This window comes from Schistocerca piceifrons, chromosome 3 (genome assembly GCF_021461385.2).
Source record: "Schistocerca piceifrons isolate TAMUIC-IGC-003096 chromosome 3, iqSchPice1.1, whole genome shotgun sequence".
Lineage (NCBI taxonomy): Eukaryota > Metazoa > Arthropoda > Insecta > Orthoptera > Acrididae > Schistocerca > Schistocerca piceifrons.
In genome coordinates, this window is record NC_060140.1 from 266957575 (window position 1) to 266980169 (window position 22595).

Consider the following 22595-nt stretch of genomic DNA (forward strand, 5'->3'; position numbering starts at 1 on the left):
TGCGCATGTTTACACACAGCGCGTGAAGCACTCTTCGTAACAGTGTGACCAACTGCCACACAAACAGAACTCTGTACTTATATATATATATAAAAAATAGGAGACCTTACTTTTGGAATTACCCTCGCATATGTAGCGAGAGTTTCACGAATGATTAGAGGAAAAACTGCGCGAAAAATACCTCATATGCAAAATATGTCCCGTTACTGTAGTTTCCTTGCTTGCTGACTGCGGGTAAAGTGCGTTATTGGCTCAAATGGCTCTGAGCACTATGGGACTTGACAGCTATGGTCATCAGTCCACTAGAACTTAGAACTACTTAAACCTAACTAACCTAAGGACATCACACAACACCCAGTCATCACGAGGCAGAGAAAATCCCTGACCCCGCCGGGAATCGAACCCGGGAACCCGGGCGTGGGAAGTGAGATCGCTACCGCACGACCACGAGCTGCGGACAAAGTGCGTTATTAGCAAGTTTCTTTTTGTGAGTGTATTATACATGAGTTTAGAGAGTTTTACTTTCTTGTGAGTAACAGCAGCATACGACGAGTTCGAAAGTAGTACAATATAAATTCAGTGTGCAGTATGTCAGAAAAAGTTTGGGACATGCCGTTAGGATGAATGTGAAGGAACTTGAGGCGCCCAGACCCACCAGTGTAAACCCAAGCAACAGTTATACACTCAATTTTAACCGAGCAATGTACAATCGAGCTAAATAGTTGTGTGCGCTTCGTCACTTAAAGTGCATATTTTTGTAATACACAATTATAAATACGACAAATACGATGTGCAAATTATCACGGCGGTCAGCCAATCATAGGACAACATCCGTGACGTCAAGGAAACACCACTGCTTCGTCACGTGAACTCATAAACGCCGTGGTTTGGGCGCACAAAACACTAAACATCTGAGGTTTAGGAATAAAAATACCAAAAATATAAAGCACACAGCGAAGTTACCATACACTGCATTAAAGATCTCCGTAAAATGTGTCCTTTATTACAGAGCGGTCTAAGGCGCTGCAGTCATGGACTGTGCGGCTGGTCCCGGCGGAAGTTCGAGTCCTTCCTCGGGCATGGGTGCGTGTGTTTAGGATAATTTAGTTTAAGTAGTGTGTAAGCTTAGGGACTGATGACCTTAGCAGTTAAGTCCCATAAGATTTCACACACATTTGAACATTTTTGTCCTTTATTACGGTTTGTTGTGGTAAACTGTCGGGAAATGTGACGCTGGAGGATCAATAAGCTACTTGTAGATTGTGTCCTGGAGTTAGCTTTTGATGTCACTTACTGATTGACTATAAAACGGATAGAAGATACCATATGTTTGGCCAGAGTGTGATATAGCCGCCGCCGCCCCCCCCCCCCCCTTCTGAAATCTTGGTTGTGGTGACAGATTGATCTGTAGCGTGGCTCAAGGTCTAGATCAGTTCCCCAGTATGGAAGTGCTTTCAGGAAAATGGGCTCTCATTTGAATACCTCATTTAAATGAAAATTCAGTCACCACAACATCCAGCTGAACACAGCCAATATGTACAGCAACCTGCACTCACTCCTAATTGTTCTAGCTCCCTAAGTAAAACTGACAGAACTTATGTTTGAACTGATCTGTATACAGTTGGTTTAAATACTTCAGCTATATCATAGAAAAAAATACGTCCTATTTTTGAAAAATTCCAAGTCGTTGCTGTAATTCTGGAAAAGTAAATACCTGAACTATGGACATAAATCCGTAAGAAGAGAAGCATTTCTTATGTATTATTTTGAAAGTTACAGACAAAAACGTAAAATAGATTTCGGGAGTTTCTTCCAACAGTAGTCGGGTGCAATTTCTATGGTGTTTCGGTAGATATGTACAATTTCATTTTGAGTCGCGATCCTACAAAGTCACTACATAAAGCAGTCTCTTATTACTGCCGCTCGGCGTCTGCTCCACAGTATGGCTATATAAGCACATCAAGAATAAATGGCCTTGATTGGATTGCACATAAACTATCATTAAAATTACATATACTGTACATTGTGTTTATGCGGCGTCGTGTGTCCGCGCAACATTCAAAGTGCTCATAATTACATCACACAAAATGAGATAAAAAAATAATATTCTGCCATTATCCAGTAACATACAGTATGTAATGCTTAGAGCCCTTACACTAACTGATTACGTTACGGGTCTAACCACTTTGAGTTGTTCATTCTGACTATTTCGGTCGAATGACGCGAAAATGTGAGAGATACAAAGTCTTAGCAACAATTCCCGTTCGACTCAAAAATCGATAGTCCTTCAAGATTTGAAATTTATGCTCCACACAACTTCGCATACGTTCGTGAAAGATCGGGTGACTTTGCAATCCCCGTTTATTACCAAAAACCCAGATATTTTGATATCACTGACTCATGGTGGCACCTTAATAAATTAATTAAGATCCTTTCCCTAAGAAATTCATTAAGCTTCCGAGATATCCAGTGAAGTCACGACCGGAATGCAGATGATCCTGACGTACGATACAGATTACATGGCTGTTGCAATGAATATGAGCTACGAAAAACGAATAAAAAACTTCAATTCCACGGAAACTAATTCAGTTTATTGGACTCAATTTGATCTCGCTAAGTCCGTTTCTCCCATTAAATAGCATCCCCAGCTAGTTAATGACTCCACGAGCTGATCAGGCCTCTTCGTGCTAACCACACGGTGCTCACTAAGCCATATGCTTGCCCAAGTTTTCTGGAACGGAAAGAGTTCATCATTCAACAGCCGTGACCAGGAAACGCACCTACACATTTTTATAAATTTTCCGTACTGGAAGAATATTTTGTGAATCACAGTATATCGTCCTTGTCCAAACTTCGAAATCACCACTGCTATTCAAACAGCACTTTCTTTGCAGACAACCGTGGTTCCTACACCCAGAAGGCCTGTCAACCGACTCTTCTACTTCGCGAGCTCCAAGCATCTCAACGAAATTGTTTAAAAGATTCAGGCCTTTCAGTCAGCATCAAGAGCAGATTGTAGGTATTTTCATACGTCATTTCCTAGTCCCGTTAATAGGACTTGAGATGTAACTGATTCAACAAGGAAATAATAAATTGTTAGACACAGAGTTACACAGAACTGTAGGACCCCGGCAGGTGCGAGACAGAAAACATTGTTTTTCTGATGTATTGTGTGTCATTAACAATATTATAATAATATAGATCGATTGTTGAGAAACGCATATGGTTAAAGTGGACATCAATTGTGCAGAGCAAATATGTTGTATGCCTAGCTAAAACACGATACAAATTATTGAAAAAAAACAAGGGAAATTGTTAAAAGTCCAGTAGGAATGTAAATACATGCAAAAGTAATGTAAATCGCGACAGTATCTCAGGTCTGTCTATATTTGTCATTGTCTTCGCCACTGGCTGTGTTTACAGTTGTCAGATTTGACTAAATTATTTTTGTCTTAATGGCAAGAATTGTAATTAAACTGTATATTGTACTACATCTATTTTGGAACTTCTCTATCGAACGGGTACATAAAATCACACAACTTTTTTTTTTTCATTAAGCCCTCGGGACTGGGGTCTTCTGGACCAGGTAACCCTTTCGTTCTGTCAATAACCTGTGTGTGAAATCTTATGGTACTTAACTGCTAAGGTCATCATCAGTCCCTAAGCTTACTCACTACTTAACCTAAATTATCCTAAGGACAAACACACACACCCATGCCCGAGGGAGGACTCTAACCTCCGCCGGGACCAGCCGCACAGTACATGACTGCAGCGCCTTAGACCGCAATAACCTGTATTTAATGTTTATTGCTTCGTCTTACGTTCCGTGTGATCCTTGAAAATTCAGTTGACTTTCTTTAGACAAAACTTTATTTGGTGCAAATTGTAGTGTCGGTAGCTGGACCGACACCGTGATGTTGATTGCTGAAAAGGAATGCTAAACTAACGCTGTAGCCGATAGTGCACGCACGGCAATAAGCATACGGGCGTGAAGTCTGGAACATAAAAACTTATGAATGAATAAGAAGAAAAGTAGGTAGATGCTTTTTACTTAACTTTTAATAATTCCTTGGAATACATCTCTCTTGAATACTCGTAAGCTATAGGCACTGATACAAATGGCTCCTTGCTAGTTCGTAGCCATTAACTTCTGATGGCTATTCTGTCTCTCGGCTAATGAGAGAGAAAGGCTTCGTACAACTGGGCGATAGCTAGGTTCGCGTACAACTGGGCGGTAGCTTGGTTCTCGTACAACTGGGGTCGAGTCCACTCTCGTATCACGAGACCTGCCTTGGTGGTGGCGCTAGGTCTGCGATCACAGTGGCGACACGCGGGTCCGACAAGTACTACATGGACCGCGGCCGATTTAAACTACCACCTAGCCAGTGTGGTGTCTGGCGGTGACACCACATTCCTCCCCCGCAAATCGGCGAACGGTCGTGTAATAAGGCTTCCGCCCGCCGTGGGGAGGACCACATGTTGACGTATGCGATGAGGTGGGGAGCCTAACAACAGGCGAGGCTGTGCCACCCGCACCCGGCCATCCGGTCCGAGGGGAGCTAGGAAACGCCTGCAAAACTAGTCCAGGGTGCACGTCAACATGCGGTGTATGCGCCCGTAAAGAAACAGGAGGGGCCAAAGTGTCGACCTCCATTGCGTCGGGGTAGCCGACGCGCGATGACATCATGTGGTCCGGAGCGGGCGGGCGTTCCATGGCGGAGGACAGCTGGTCACGGGAAGCGATCGGCGGCGCGTGACCCTGGGAGGCACTTGGCGGCTGCAACGAAGCGTCGAATGCGGTCGGCGGCGGCGGCGGCTGCTGCTGCTGCTGCTGCTGCGGCGGCGGCGGCGCGTCGCCATGGGGCAAAATGGAAGGCATCGTCGGTAACACCTGGGGATGAGGCGAGCCAGTAGATGGGTCCCCAGGGCGCTGACCGGACGGCACCGTCGCTGAAAGCAGACGGGGAGCGGCAGAACCCGAGCGACGACAGAGGCGCAGCTGATTGAGATGCCGACGCACCTCACCAGAGGCCCCCAAAACCAAATACATCGCGCGGCCGAGGCAGCGAAGAATGCGCCCTGCGAGCCAACGCCGTGAACCTCGATAGTTGCGATAAAATACAACGTCGCCTGGAGCAAAAGCAGGAGTCTGCCGCTGCGCAGGAACCTGATGCGGCGGATGCAGCAAAGACATCAAGGTGCGATGAGGACGACCGTGGAGCAACTCAGCCGGCGAGCGACCCTCTCGGGGCTGAGAGCGATACGAAGACAAAAAGAGCAACAATGCGTCCTCCCGAGAATGCGACTCTTTCAATTTCAACATCTGTGACTTGAAAGTCCGGAGCAATCGTTCAGCGGCACCGTTGGACTGAGGCGAAAACGGCGCGGATGTCAGATGTTGAATACCATTGGCCTGGCAGAATGACTGAAATTCTGCGGACATGAATTGTGGGCCATTGTCGGAAACAATAGTCTGCGGAAGACCTTCAATGCAAAAGATAGCAGACAACGCTTGGATGGTGGCGGAGGACGTCGTGGAAGACATCCGGACAACAAAAGGAAAATTACTGAAGGCGTCGACCAGAACCAACCATCGAGCATTCCAGAATGGACCAGCAAAATCAATGTGCAAGCGTTGCCAAGGGGAAGTGGCTTTTGGCCACGCAAAGACTTTCCGCGGCGGTGCGGACTGTTGTTCGGCACACGCCGGGCACGAAGAACACATATTCGTAATCGCAGCATCGATTCCGAACCAAGTACAGTGCTGACGAGCAAGTTGTTTCGTTCGCACTATACCCCAATGTCCTTGGTGAAGAAGCCGTAAAACAGAGGACTGTAACGAACGTGGGACCACGACTCTGGACTGATCATTATCAGAACGCAACAACAAAACACCACGTCGAACAAAAAGTCTCTCCTTGTGAGCAAAAAATCGGCGAACCAACGGATCCTCGATCCGAGACTTTGACAAAGGCCATTGCGTAGCAACAAAACGTAAAACAGTAGCAAGGACAGGGTCAGCAGCTGTGGCTGTAGCGACACGACGAAAATCAATCGGAAACGATTCGACCACTTCATCGGTTTCCGCATCAATGAACATGCAAGCAAGTTCGGAAGAATCGAATGCTTTATCCTCAGCAACAGGCAAACGGGACAACGCATCGGCGTTTCCGTGCTTAGCAGTGGACCGATACAAGATATCGTAGCGGTACTGCGAGAGGAAAATAGACCAGCGAATGAATTTCTGCGCTGTACGTGGAGGTACAGGCTTGGTCGGATGAAAAAGCGATGTCAAAGGTTTGTGGTCTGTGATGATGGTAAAGTGACGACCATACAAGAAATCATGGAACTTAGTAACACCAAACACGAGAGCTAAAGCTTCTTTCTCTATCTGTGAATAATTTCTTTGCGCAGACGAGAGCAATTTGGACGCAAAGGCAATAGGGCGATCATGGGAGCCAACTTTGTGCGCAAGCACAGCACCGATCCCGAAATCCGATGCATCCCATCCTCGTCGCCAATAATTGTAGTGTCGGTAGCTGGACCGACACCGTGATGTTGATTGCTGAAAAGGAATGCTAAACTAACGCTGTAGCCGATAGTGCACGCACGGCAATAAGCATACGGGCGTGAAGTCTGGAACATAAAAACTTATGAATGAATAAGAAGAAAAGTAGGTAGATGCTTTTTACTTAACTTTTAATAATTCCTTGGAATACATCTCTCTTGAATACTCGTAAGCTATAGGCACTGATACAAATGGCTCCTTGCTAGTTCGTAGCCATTAACTTCTGATGGCTATTCTGTCTCTCGGCTAATGAGAGAGAAAGGCTTCGTACAACTGGGCGATAGCTAGGTTCGCGTACAACTGGGCGGTAGCTTGGTTCTCGTACAACTGGGGTCGAGTCCACTCTCGTATCACGAGACCTGCCTTGGTGGTGGCGCTAGGTCTGCGATCACAGTGGCGACACGCGGGTCCGACAAGTACTACATGGACCGCGGCCGATTTAAACTACCACCTAGCCAGTGTGGTGTCTGGCGGTGACACCACACAAATAAAATTAATTAATTTTCTTCATTAATTTTGTAATCCTACTCGTCCAATGCATTACAGGGGTCTTTCAGACCCCTTAGTAAACATGCCATCTTTCTAATGGTTTACTTTTCTTTTGTCTCAATGGCAAGCTATGTTGGCAAGATTACTTATAACAGTTAACACTTCGCCACTGTTACAGCCATTATTGAATATTCAGAAGTACTGTGGACGCTGCAGTCGAGTATTCTTTTGATAGTAAGTGTTTATCGTTAAGCTAAAGTTGTTTCGTTGAGCATAGGTTCAGCTTCACAAACAAAATAATTTTGCAAGGTAGGCTACGTTCATTATTTACTTACAGCTTGAATTCCATACTATCTGTTAGAAGTAAAAGCTCATCGTCTGAAGTCATAGCAAGTGAAAAAAATTTTGAATCAACGATTTTCGATTGGCTTGAAGATGAAGCTCTCTTTGATAAAGAAGATGACATTAGTCCAGTGACTGTCTCCAGGAGAATAAGTGTGTCTTCTAGCATTCCTAGTAAGAAAGTAGTGAAAAATCAAATAAAAAAACTACAGAAATGCTGATTTCTTTATCGCACATGATGGAACTAAGTGAAGCAAAACAGCGCCTCCAACCATGAGAATTCGAGTATGCATCATGAAAATTTCACCTGTTCCAGTAAGAGGTACTGTTATTTTCACTCCTAGGAACGCACGGGACTGCTTTGTCTCACAAAGAACGCTAAATGAGACTGTGCACTGTACTGATTTTGAAGGTGGGCGCATCGCTAGTATAAAAAAAAAATGACAAAATGTTACGCCTGAGGAAATGAATGCTTTTTTGGGCTCCTGATTATTGCTGGTGCAGGTAGAAACTGGGATGTGCCAATCAAAGAGCTCATTCACGATAACTTTGCCAATTCTACTTACCTCGCCACATTTTCAGTTAGCAGATTTGAAGATATACGAACAGTCTTGAGTTTTGATGAGAAACGGACCAGTTAGGCCAAGGGAAAGAGTGACAACATGACTCCAGTTTGCTACTTTTGGGAACTTTTCATATAAAACTGTCGACAAAGGATGCATCCCAATGAAACTAACTATCGATGAACAACATGTCCCTGCAGAGACCGTACCAAGTTTATTCAGTACATTCCCAGCAAACCAGGCAAATATGGAATCAAAATACTTTGGCTACGTGATTTTTGACTTCATATGCTAGTGATGGTTTTATCTATACTGCAAAGTCAAAACAAATCAGTGTTTCTTCCACAACAGTAAAAACAATAATGAAGACACTGAGAGACACCTCAGCAAATATTACCATGGATAATTTTTTCACAACTGTTCCTTTATTTGAAGAACTACTGCAGGACAAGACAACAGCAGTGAGAACTTTGACTCAGACAGACAGGAAATTTCACCACAAATGAAAGCTTCCAAGTCGAGGGAAGTTGTATCATCAGTTGGTTTCAAAGACAATTTATGTGCCCAAAAAGAACAAAAGTGCCATACTGTTAAGTTCTTTGTACCACACTGCCACAGGAGATGGAGGACATAAAAAGAAACCAGTGTTCATTTTATTCTCTAACAAAATTAAATAAGGAGTTGGTCCTCTTGACCAGACGGCACGTAGATACACATACAAGAAGACAGTCAAGGAGACAGCCATTCATCATATGGACAAACATTATGGATGTAGCAGCCATAAATGCCCTGTGTCAAATTTCACAGGAACACCCCAATTACCAGGAAAGAAGATCCGACAAAAGAAGAATTTTACTCAAGAAATTAGGGCATGAAATAATATATTATCATATGGAGTCCAGAGTCAACAACCGACGCCTTCAGACGAATGTTCTACAAGCCATGGCACGTTGTGGAGTTACTCGCTAACGGCCTAATATTGTGGAAACTGGAAGATCACCAAAAACCAAAAAGATGATGTTTCATGTGCCTACATCGACAAGACAGACAAAATGGTCAAATATGCAGTAAATGCTGCACAAACATTAGCAAAGAACATAACGTAATTATTTGCAAAGAGTGTCTCTTTCAATGAACAGAGATCTTCTGGTACTCTCAGTAAAATTAAAAGAAATTAAAAAGCAATTTATGACAACGCTTGTATACTAAAAGGTGACACTAACGTAACAGATATTATGTCATCATTCTGTTATCGTGTGACCGAATTTTAACGAATTCCTTTTAGCACTCATGTGGATGACCTCACACTTTTCGTTATTTAGGGTCAACTGCCAATTTTCGCACCATTCAGATATTTTTTCTAATTCGTTTTGATCTTCTGATGACTTTATTAGTCGATAAACGACACCGTCATCTGCAAACAACCTAAGACGGCTGCTCAGATTGTCTCCCAAATCGTTTACGTAGATAAGGAACAGCAAAGGGCCTATAACACTACCTTGGGGAACGCCAGAAATCACTTGTGTTTTACTCGATGAATCATATCCCATTATTTATTATGTGCACGGGACCGCCATCAATCGCCGTGATTTCCGTGTAATTTATTGCCTTTGAATAAAAGTGTCATTTCCGTTCGTCTCACTGCCTACTTCTTTCACTTTCCTTCTGGACTATACCGTAGCCGTTCTTTCTATGTGTGGCCCAAGTTTCATCGAGCTGTGTTACTTTGCAGCGACATATCATGCGAAAGTTACTTTCGTCCATAAGTTCTTCATACCAGTGTATTGTATACCCCGTATACGAATTCTGCATCTGCATACTCGTGGGACAACTCTCAGCTTGGCGCCACAAGCGGCCACTTGTCTTGATTGAGCTTTAAACCCGTCCTGCCTATATGACAGATGCTGTTGACGACAACCTCAAGCCCACTATCGCACTACATTACTTTGTCCCCCCTGTACCTAACAGGCACACAAAATTCCTTTCTCAAAAGCAATGCTGGCAACGACAAACAAATCGACAGTTTTCGTTTCCGTAGGGCGTAGTATGAAGCACATAGTGAGGACGATTTGTTATGACTGACTCAGTTTACATATCTTCAAAAACGGAATTGCAAATATCTACGAAGCAGCAGAGGAAATTCGCCTTATGGCTTAGCAGTACACACCAAGTTTGTTATAAAAGTTCTGTACAAGTCCTTACTGATATTACTGTATGTTGCAAGTGTAATGTGTTGAAAAACAATAATACAAGCATGGAGTTTGTTTAAAGGGGAATATTCTTACGATTTAGATTGCTAACATGGATTGAAGGAAGAATACTCCTCTCATAAGCGCGACGGGCATATAATAGGAATTTCTATGTAGTGAGCATTCAGAGGAGCAAAACGGAATTTTATGTTGCTAGCATACACTTCCTCCAAAGTCACGGTATAAAATTTGGCCGCATACGCCGAGCAGATATTGAATTCGTTACATCGCTAGTAAGGACATATTCCGTTCAGAAGTATCATGGAATTTGTACGCGCAGCTGATACGCATCGTAACAGTCTGCATTCAGTATCTGGAATCGACTGCTTTTCAAGCTTTAAAGAAAAAAGGCACGGATATTTCGAGAGTCTGCACTACATGTCATAGCTTACATTATACGTTTTTTGTTACACAAAAGAAGTGATAGGCTCCGTTATTTTTTATAATCTGTGCTGCACTTTATCGTACTACCGAGTCTTTGCTTTAATAAATTAATGCTGCAGAGGCATTGGGAGTTCTCTTCCTGTGACGCCAAAGTGAAACTGACTCGGAAGTCTTCGAATTTGGACGAAAAACAATATCTTTACGTTTAGTTTAACCTTAACAAAACCAAAATATTAATCACACAATCATTTCTTCACGCCATATGTATTAATAACACAATTTACTACTGTAAACTTTTTTTAAGCAAAGATAGTGGTGGTTGTTCTGAAGCAATGTCAAGCTGTCGTACATAAACCGTATCAGCAGGAGACGATTGCTCGAAATGTTTGTACTATCAACAGATTGACTGACAGCAAAGTACTGAATTTATCAAAAACTTGTGTCATAAATATATACATGACCATGCAGTCGCATAAAGAAGCCCTACGGTATTAACTCTTTATTACATCGTATCGCGATGTCTTTCAACACACAAAGTGCTTCTTACTGCTTCGATAACCGTAACTGGATATTTTTAGTGCTCATCTTTGTAAAGTAACTTTTCCTTCTCTTACCTCTTTCGATTTACATCCGTAGCAGCAACAATTACCATTGCTGAAATGAAATGAAATGTCGTACGGCTAGGACCTCCCGCCGGGTAGAGCGGTCGTCTTTTGAGCTGACGCCACTTCGGCGACTTGTGCATCGATGGGGATGAGATGATGATGGGGAACGACACAACACCCAGTCCCTGAGCGGAGAAACTCTCCAACCCAGCCGGGAATCGAACCCGGATCCCCTGGCATGACAGTCCGTCACACTGACCACTCAGCTGTCGGGGCGGACACCACTGCTGTTACACACTTAATTCCAGGTTGACGTTTGCGAAACGCACACAACGCTGTGCTCACTCCGTAGACATAAGCTTATTATATACTGAGTATTACATATTACTTATATATTAAGTATTATACTCGCTACGGTACATTACACTGTTCCACAGAAAATATGGGTACAATGTAATCAAGCTATAGTTCGCAATTTCAGCCCGCAACGGGTCGTCACAAACTGTAGAACATACGTAACAATCATCCATGTAGCCTGGGTCAAGTTAATCCGTGGAACAGCAACCCGTAACGAAGTCCAGTAAACAGTCGTGACTCCAAAGTACTGTGTAAGCAAGGTAAATAACGGGCGGTTATAACTAAAGTGCAGAAAATCACAGAGGTCCAATGTGGGTTGTAATTATCTTACGGCAGCGAAACTTCGAGGGCATTGTAATGCGTCAATGAGGATCCGATTTACGTTGGGAAAAAATTAGCTCCAATTTTGGCCACCAGGAGCAAAACTGGCGCTGGGAATGCTAGAAAGACGAACAGAAATGTTTCCATGTGTAACGGATTAGTAACAGGAGAATAGAAGGTTAAACAAGTGAGAAAGGCATAAAACGTTATCAACAGTTGCTCGCAGCGTTCCGGTGGTATCTGGTCCCTGTATACTATCTTTCAGAACAGGTAGAGACCAAACGTGTCACTGGTAAACTCTTTCTGTTAGATGTTCCCGAGGGTCAAAAGTCACATAGATTCAAATCAGATGATCCTGCATGCCATGCATCTGCAAGACGTCGGCAAGTATCACAATCGTGGAAGGTTGCATTAAAAAAATCTTTCACTGGGCGAGCGACATCAGGTTTTGCCCCATCTTGCATGAAAACAGTGGTTTCCTCACAGTTGCGCTCTTCCTGTACAAGGTGGTGTCGATAACGTGCAGACGTCATGGTACACTTGACAGGCCCTCTGGGTTTATTCTTTTCAAAGACGAACTGACCAAGATTAAAGATGCTTCTGAATCAACGCTGCACATTCACATACGGCGAGTGCATTGGCACTTCGTGCAGAACACGCGGTTTGACAGTACCACAAATTCGGCAGTTCTGTATATTCACTGCACCCTGTAGTGTAAAATGTGCCGCGTCACTCCATAGAGTATTATTTGGCGGCCACGTGTAATCTAACTTCGATCCGTGCCAGAAACCGAAGCGGAAATTCAGAACATGGCTGCGCATCATAAGGTCTCAGTTGCTGCACCGTCTGGATCTTGTAATATAGACAGAAAAACTTTGTGCTGTTGACCATGGGATGGACAATTCTCAAGACATTGCAAGACCACTAGCACTAGCTGCGACGCATGCGGAATGGTCAGTTACAGCAATGGCAACTTCGTCAGTAACTTCCACTGAGATAAGAGACCTTCCTCTTCCAGGTGCCACACCTACTTCCCCCATTTTGTCGAATTTTATCACCACCATTTTTAAACGATTTAATGATCGCCCCTCTCTTCAGGCCTCTCAGTCGGCGATACTCACTCAATGCTGCACTTTAATCGTTCCTGTTCACATAAAACAGTTTCACCAACAGCGCACCGTCTTTCTGCTTGAAAGGCATACTGTTCATTCACGTTATTGTTTGTCAAATGACAGCGTGGATGTCATACAGTCATACGAACAGTGTATAGCGCCATATTTGCAAAATGGTTCAAATGGCTCTGAGCACTATGCGACTTAACTTCTGAGGTCATCAGTCGCCTAGAACTTAGAACTAATTAAACCTAACTAACCTAAGGACATCACACACATCCATGCCCGAGGCAGGATTCGAACCTGCGACCGTAGCGGTCGCTCGGCTCCAAACTGTAGCGCCTAGAAACGCACGGCCACTCGGGCCGGCGCGCCATATTTCCACCTGGTGGCCAAAATTGGAACTAATTTCAAATGTTCAGACATGTGTGTGAATTCCTAAGGGACCAAACTGCTGAGGTCATCGGTCTCTAGACTTACACACTACTTAAACTACCTGAGGCTAAGAACGACACACACACACGAGGGAGGACTAATCTCCGGCGGAGGGGCCGCGCAATCCGTGACATGGCGCCTCAAACCACGCGGCCACTCCGCGCAGCGAACTAATGTTTTCCAGCCTAAATCGGTTCCGCTATGACATCTGCAAATCTACCAAGTTTGGCTGCATCTTATAATTACAGTCTACACTGCACCTCTGTGAGTAGCCGCACATTAATGATAACCACGCGGTACTTTAGCACAGCATGATGCGATGTGTCTTGCACCGGCCCGGTGTCACGGTTTTATCTCCAGCTCTGCGTCAGCGGCGAGGCCCAGTGGCTATAGAGTCAATGCGGACGTGCTGAAAGTGCGGTGTCGTGGCTGGTGGGAAGCATCGAGACCATGCAGTTTGCTTACAAAAGTGTACCGATTTTGAGTGAAAAGCTAAATAACGCGGACTACCGAATAGTAGCTGCATGTTTCAAAATCCCAAACTTTGACTAGCTGTGTGCTAGCACCATTAAAACTTTGGCGTTGACTGCGTGTACAGCAGTGAACAGCACACACAAGTAATAGGAAGCTTCTAGCACTTCGAGATTTTTTTTTTACTTTATTTAATCTATGGTCTTTTATTGAACGAGCCAGTGCGAAACGATATTTGTGTTTTCGTTGACTACATGAAGCGAATTTCGAGTAGCAATCCCTGTTGCTAACTACTGCGCGAAAGCCCACATAATTTGAAATTCTCGTTATTTCGTATACGATTAAAAAATGGTTATTGCTCCGAGGTGATTATTAGGACGCGTCAGCTTTGAGTAATGTGAGGATCAGACTATGTGACACGGGACAGATCAGCTGAAATCGTTTCTTCAAGCTACATGCTGAAGTTAATAATGAATGTTCCTTCATATAACAAAAAACCAATTATCGAAGTGCACAGATAATATTCTGAACCAAAACGCTACACTACTCTTAGATGAAATATGGAATAATGTTTATGCTGAGGTTAACGAATACACATTGCGACATATCAGTTTCATTTAGCGAATATTTCGATGATTAAGTACAAATGACAAAATTTTCCTACAGCGTACGAACACATTGATTCTATCCTCTATTCACACATGTTGACGACTACTATACTACATACCTTAATTTCAATACATGCACTCAACATACAAATGGGTTATACAAGTAATTGAACTTTCGCTACCTGAGAGGGCTCCCATGAAAACGAGTGATCGTAGGACACAAACTTTGCGAAAACATGTATAAGGACATACGGAGGAGAGAGAACGAACAGCCCACAGGAAGAACCACATTTTAATTTCCACATGAGAGTAACATGTGTTAATTGTGTACCATGTTTACGTTCCAGGCTTAAACGTTGCTCACTCAGTGTACTCACGACAGCCTGGAATCGCATTTCACAACTGTTCGCAGCACTTTTCCGACGGTGGACTATGGAATGTTCAGCTATCGTGGCACGACTCGTACCCTGCTTCAAGATCGCAGATCGCGTCCAGCATTCTCAGCCATGTGAAAGGGGGCTGTCCTATTTACCATGACGATTTTCAGGATGTTTCGGGCATAAATGCGAATGAAGCTGTGAATTTGATAAACGTACTCAATCTCTGTAATATCGATATAATCAAATTAGTTGTAAGACTGTGTTTGAGACCACAGATGTTCGTCAGAGTAAATCAGATAATATGTTTTGAGGAAAGTTATTGAGCAAATAAGATTATGTTAGTGGAAGAATGTGAAAACCAGCCTTTAAGGTAGTCCATTTACAACATTACGTGTGGTTGAAGTTTGCTGCAGAAATTTTACAGTGCAGCATATCGTCCTGTCTTATACTTGAAACAAGTGTCAAGGAAGGTAACTGTACACACGACTTATCAATACATATTTTTGCCAACTTTATGAAAAGGTGTATTGTCGTCTTGGGTTAATTAAGCATAGTTAAACTTGGAATCTTTCTTCTCATTTATCAGTTGTTAAAATCAGTTCTCTATTTTCATTTCCTTTCAAGATTGTTTGCACACTCGCATTGCACATCGTGAGTTATTCGAATTGGTAAGATGCCTTCTTGCATTGCACAGCGCAAGTGCGGCAAATGAAATTTGATTTCTAGCAGTCACATGTTATTCGTAACAGCGACAAGTTGCAGAGCAGACGAGCGTTCCGTGCGCGCAGGTAGGCCAATAAGTTGAATTATCGTCACAGTTGACGTCCACCTTTCTCTGCCTCGTGATGACTGGGTGTTGTGTGCTGTCCTTAGGTTAGTTAGGTTTAAGTAGTTCTAAGTTCTAGGGGACTGATGACCATAGATGTTAAGTCCCATAGTGCTCAGAGCCATTTGAACCATTTTTTTGACGTCCACCGTAATGCCCAGTGATTGTACTCTGAGAATGTGTTTGTGAAAATAATACATCAGATCAGTTCACTTCAGAAGCGTAATACCATTCAGACTTCAGTGAAGTGCTATCTTGTGAATTTTCAAGCAATTCTATCGGAAGTTAGATGCATTAATTTTTATGCTCATTGGCTCTGTAATTACAATAACAGTTCATATACAGTGATGGTTTGCAAGACTAAGGATAAAGATTAGCTATATCCAGGTTCAACATTTTGTTTAGTAGTCAGATGGCACATGTAAATTTCATTGAAAACGGATTGCTTTCTCGCAGGCGAATTGTTTGATGTACAGGTTATTATGGATTTCAAGTCATATTTCCATTCTTAGTTAAATCCTCATATAGTTTACGAATTAGATGTTCTAATAAGTTTTACGTGTATTTCAGACAAGTTGACAAAAGTACTATCTGAAAGCATAAGAATCTTCCATGTAGCATGAGTGACATCAATAATTTGTGGCGCAATTTTCAGTTGGTGTCTCCCAGGAGCAATTCCCAAATCGCCATTAATTCGAACTTATTAATCATGTTCTTCAACCTCGGTACGGAAAGAGAACCTCTCCGTATTCTTTTAACGCGTCGATATTCGCGAAGGGCAGCACCACTATTGCTGTTTTTTATAACACAGCTTGACGAGTAAAGCCCTACTCACCTGTCCCAGAGACCCATATCGACTGTCGGCAATTACAATGTGATTCAATCCTACGTCGCCGTACTAGTACCGGCGCCTAACGGCTAGTCACGACACTAACTGCAGCGCCGAGTCTAAACATCATTCCTGTTTCCAGAATGAGAGCACTTGCCCGCGAAAGGCAAAGGTCCCGAGTTCGAGTCTCGGTCGGGCACACAGTTTTAATCTGCCAGGAAGTTTCATCATTCCTGTTGTGTACCCATATGGTAAATAGTTTTCCGTTTGCAATGGCTGAATTAGCGAAAGTTTAATTGTAACTACCCTGTATGAAACTATTATTACTCACAACCATGGCCAGGTTCCACGTTCGAGACTCGTTTGATCATATTGTTTTAATTTAACGGGAAGCTCCAGAACAGCTCACACTCATTATGTATCCTCTAACTTGTGGTCTAACGTTCCATACTCAGATTTCCATCTGTTACCAGAATGAGATTTTCACTCTGCAGCGGAGTGTGCGCTGATATGAAACTTCCTGGCAGATTAAAACTGTGTGCCCGACCGAGACTCGAACTCGGGACCTTTGCCTTTCGCGGGCAAGTGCTCTACCAACTGAGCTACCGAAGCACGACTCACGTCCGGTACTCACAGCTTTACTTCTGCCAGTACCTCGTCTCCTACCTTCCAAACTTTACAGAAGCTCTCCTGCGAACCTTGCAGAACTAGCACTCCTGAAAGAAAGGATATTGCGGAGACATGGCTTAGCCACAGCCTGGGGGATGTTTCCAGAATGAGATTTTCACTCTGCAGCGGAGTGTGCGCTGATATGAGACTTCCTGGCAGATTAAAACTGTGTGCCCGACCGAGACTCGAACTCGGGACCTTTGCCTTTCGCGGGCAAGTGCTCTACCAACTGAGCTACCGAAGCACGACTCACGTCCGGTACTCACAGCTTTACTTCTGCCAGTACCTCGTCTCCTACCTTCCAAACTTTACAGAAGCTCTCCTGCGAACCTTGCAGAACTAGCACTCCTGAAAGAAAGGATATTGCGGAGACATGGCTTAGCCACAGCCTGGGGGATGTTTCCAGAATGAGATTTTCACTCTGCAGCGGAGTGTGCGCTGATATGAAACTTCCTGGCAGATTAAAACTGTGTGCCCGACCGAGACTCGAACTCGGGACCTTTGCCTTTCGCGGGCAAGTGCTCTACCAACTGAGCTACCGAAGCACGACTCACGTCCGGTACTCACAGCTTTACTTCTGCCAGTACCTCGTCTCCTACCTTCCAAACTTTACAGAAGCTCTCCTGCGAACCTTGCAGAACTAGCACTCCTGAAAGAAAGGATATTGCGGAGACATGGCTTAGCCACAGCCTGGGGGATGTTTCCAGAATGAGATTTTCACTCTGCAGCGGAGTGTGTGCTGATATGAAACTTCCTGGCAGATTAAAACTGTGTGCCCGACCGAGACTCGAACTCATTCTGGAAACATCCCCCAGGCTGTGGCTAAGCCATGTCTCCGCAATATCCTTTCTTTCAGGAGTGCTAGTTCTGCAAGGTTCGCAGGAGAGCTTCTGTAAAGTTTGGAAGGTAGGAGACGAGGTACTGGCAGAAGTAAAGCTGTGAGTACCGGACGTGAGTCGTGCTTCGGTAGCTCAGTTGGTAGAGCACTTGCCCGCGAAAGGCAAAGGTCCCGAGTTCGAGTCTCGGTCGGGCACACAGTTTTAATCTGCCAGGAAGTTTCATATCAGCGCACACTCCGCTGCAGAGTGAAAATCTCATTCTGGAAACATCCCCCAGGCTGTGGCTAAGCCATGTCTCCGCAATATCCTTTCTTTCAGGAGTGCTAGTTCTGCAAGGTTCGCAGGAGAGCTTCTGTAAAGTTTGGAAGGTAGGAGACGAGGTACTGGCACAAGTAAAGCTGTGAGTACCGGACGTGAGTCGTGCTTCGGTAGCTCAGTTGGTAGAGCACTTGCCCGCGAAAGGCAAAGGTCCCGAGTTCGAGTCTCGGTCGGGCACACAGTTTTGATCTGCCAGGAAGTTTCATATCAGCGCACACTCCGCTGCAGAGTGAAAATCTCATTCTGGAAACAGCCCCCAGGCTGTGGCTAAGCCATGTCTCCGCAATATCCTTTCTTTCAGGAGTGCTAGTTCTGCAAGGTTCGCAGGAGAGCTTCTGTAAAGTTTGGAAGGTAGGAGACGAGGTACTGGCAGAAGTAAAGCTGTGAGTACCGGACGTGAGTCGTGCTTCGGTAGCTCAGTTGGTAGAGCACTTGCCCGCGAAAGGCAAAGGTCCCGAGTTCGAGTCTCGGTCGGGCACACAGTTTTAATCTGCCAGGAAGTTTCATATCAGCGCACACTCCGCTGCAGAGTGAAAATCTCATTCTGGAAACATCCCCCAGGCTGTGGCTAAGCCATGTCTCCGCAATATCCTTTCTTTCAGGAGTGCTAGTTCTGCAAGGTTCGCAGGAGAGCTTCTGTAAAGTTTGGAAGGTAGGAGACGAGGTACTGGCAGAAGTAAAGCTGTGAGTACCGGACGTGAGTCGTGCTTCGGTAGCTCAGTTGGTAGAGCACTTGCCCGCGAAATGCAAAGGTCCCGAGTTCGAGTCTCGGTCGGGCACACAGTTTTAATCTGCCAGGAAGTTTCATATCAGCGCACACTCCGCTGCAGAGTGAAAATCTCATTCTGGAAACATCCCCCAGGCTGTGGCTAAGCCATGTCTCCGCAATATCCTTTCTTTCAGGAGTGCTAGTTCTGCAAGGTTCGCAGGAGAGCTTCTGTAAAGTTTGGAAGGTAGGAGACGAGGTACTGGCAGAAGTAAAGCTGTGAGTACCGGACGTGAGTCGTGCTTCGGTAGCTCAGTTGGTAGAGCACTTGCCCGCGAAAGGCAAAGGTCCCGAGTTCGAGTCTCGGTCGGGCACACAGTTTTAATCTGCCAGGAAGTTTCCATCTGTTAATTTACAATATTACTTAAACTACAACATCACTCGTAATCGCTGCAATCTTTGTGAAGTCGAGAATTTATATTCGTCCACCTCTTAATTTTCTCTTATTCATTGGATTACAAATAACGTACTGGATCACTGATTTATCTGCGCTTATTGATTCTCCACCGTTGAAAAACTACTTTCGTATTACCCTCTTCTCTTCCCAGCATTTGGCTTCAGCTACGTCTTGCCAGTTACAATTTTCTATTTTTTTCCCTTGAGCTTTCCAATGAACCTTTACTTGTAATGTCCTTTTGACTTACGTTCATCGAAGTTTCCCCACCGTGGTTCTACTTTTACTTCCTTCGAGTCCATTTTATTGTCTGCTCCACGTGCCATAACCTGTCTCTGGACCATGATTGTCGCAGGAATAAAATAGTTTATTTTAAAATCACTTGTTGACATTTATTTTGCGACTCGTAACCCTCCACTGACATTGCAATAGGACCCTCCCGCTGCTCTTATAATTTAGCCACCCATTCCACAACATCTAAGTTCTCGGTATCAGTTCTGGAAGAGTTTCAATACTTTTCCTTGTTCTGTAACCCGCTATTCTTCAGTTATTCCTTCTCTCATCACTTCGTTTGTTTTGTTTTTTCCATTCCCCATTCTTCTGTGACTCTTCCTTTTATTTCACACTACAGTGCTTCTGAATTCTGTATGTGTAATAGTAAAAGACTATAGTAACTGTCAAGACACATTCTTATCATAAATTAATTGTACCTTAAAATTCTGTTCGACATTCTCTCCCGGTTTGATTCGGGTTTGGCCGTCGCAAGGTTTATCATTTAGCGCGAACCACTTGACAGCCATTTAAATAGGAGACAACAAAAATGTGGATTTATTGTTCTCGGTTCATCATGTACAGTACAGTATAGTATAGCATAGTATAGGTCATGTCTTCTTCCTTTACATCTTTAGTTTTAATTCGTACTTTATCTATGGATGACTGTTATTCAGTTCTCTTTTGCAAGAGGTATCAGGGTTATTCCTCCATAGCTCTGCGTATTCTTTCTCGCCAGTTTTCTGAGTAAGTTTCCTGCATCTCTGAGCAATTTTAAGTATTCTACTCTGTAAGCAATACATAGATGATCCAATTTCTGATTATTTCTGTGCGTTGCGGTTGTACCACCTACAGTCCAACCATTGTCCATAATGCAACTCCTACGGGCCATTAAGACAAGTAATAAACAAAAAATTGCGTTAATACGTCAGTGAAGCTACTTACAAAGATGAGAGGCAAGAAGAATGTTCCCAGAAGAAGTGTGGTAATGCCTATGGTGTCGCCCCTGAACTTGAACGAAATTTTTGGGTCACCACAGTAATACCCTGTCTTCGCACTGGGAATAACTCCAGACTCTATCAAGGCGAGAAGAACAGCAACTGAAACAGACGAAGGAGGAATATAAAGATCAACAGGAGAAATCTCAATTAATAAAACAAGTTGAATTACATATCAAAGTACTGTGTAAGCGTGCACATGAAACAGAATTTTGTCAATTGCAAAAAATGCATATGCATTATCTTATTAGACATCACCGGATACCAAAGCGTTGGTTAAGACTATTAAAGAAGTTTACGTTAGCAATCATTAGATTATATAAAGTAAAAGACTATTTACAGGTCGATAATTTTCAGTACAGAGCACTTTAATAGCAATAAAATTCAGTTGTGTAGAGTCTCAACGAGGGAGTGTCAGGTATAGGATAGGGGTTATGTTAAAATCTGTGGCCCCTTAAAACTGTTTGGATTAGCCATATTTCATGTCGGGCAAACACGCCGCTTCTAAAATGCCCATACCCAATAAATGTAGTTTATATACCGCCTCGCACAAATGTGAAGTACCCCATACGCATACATGGTCGGACGTCAATGTAACTTCGTACACGTACACACCATCGACGGGGATATAAACGATTACAGATGCAATTCTCTGTGATAGAACAGCCCCTAGGGTACACTAGCGTTGTTCGTGTTCAGTGTTGTTACCAGGCCTGGTAAGGTATACAGGATTGGGGGGGGGAGGGGGGGGAGAACAGTACCATATGGTGAATGATTACTGTGTAGGACAAGGAGATGCTGCATGCTCTTCTGAGACAGCATTATCAACACCTGGCAGGATTTGAAACGGGCGTCATTGTGGGTTTTCAATTTACCGTCTGCTCGAATCGTGCCATGCGCATATTTCTAGGACATTCGGATGTGACTGTGGCCCGATGTTGGACTGCACGGAAACTTAAGGTCATGCATATTCGTTGTCCAGGTTCCGGCTTACCACATTGGCCCATCACAAAAACAGGATGGTTGTACTGTGCACAAAGCACACAGCAACCTCCTCCTATGTGCGCCTGCTATCCGTGAACAAGTAATGGGCTACCTGCAACATTCTGTATCATATTGCATCATTGTTCAGACACTAACTGCAGCCGGACTAGTGAATTATCTCCCATTCGTAGGATGCCGTTAATATCACAACACAGAAGGCTGTTGTTGGAGTGGTGCCTTGGCTGGGAAGCATCTACTGCTGATAAATGGCGTCGCGCTGTGTTCAGTGATGAATCGCGGTTCTGCACTACCCCGTATGTTCATCAATGGTGAGTATGGTGGAGACCCGGTGAGAAGTTTCATTCTTGCAATGTTTCAGAGGTGTGCTCCGATGTTACTTCTGACGTCATAGTGTGGGGAGCCATTGCGTATGACTTCATCTCATGTCTGGTAGTGATCGAAGGAACCCTTATGGTACAGTGGTACGTCACAGACATCCTCATCCTCATGTAATACTTAGCATATAATAGTATGGTACTACCATTTTTCGACAGGACAATGCTCCTGTAACATTGCACGTGTCCCTATGAACTGTCTGCGTGATGTTGAGATACTCCCGTGACTAGCAAGATTCACATACACTACTGGTCATTAAAATTAGCTACACCAAGAAGAAATGCAGATGATAAACGTGTATTCATTGGACAAATATATTATACTAGAAATGACATGTGATTACATTTTCACGCAATTTGGGTGCATAGATCCTGATAAATCAGTACCCAGAACAACCACCTCTGGCCGTAATAACGGCCTTG

At 43.9% G+C, this 22595-nt stretch overlaps 1 protein-coding gene across 3 annotated transcripts in view; it reads right to left on the reverse strand.

Moving 5' to 3' along the window:
• The window catches only part of LOC124788077 (phospholipid phosphatase 1-like), a 781858-nt gene that overhangs the window by 13318 nt on the left and 745945 nt on the right, over positions 1-22595 (reverse strand). For all 3 annotated transcript variants that reach the window (XM_047255170.1, XM_047255169.1, XM_047255171.1), the window contains one exon: positions 20741-20895. In XM_047255170.1, coding sequence (XP_047111126.1) covers positions 20741-20895 — 155 coding nt within the window. The remainder of the gene's footprint in view (positions 1-20740; positions 20896-22595) is intronic.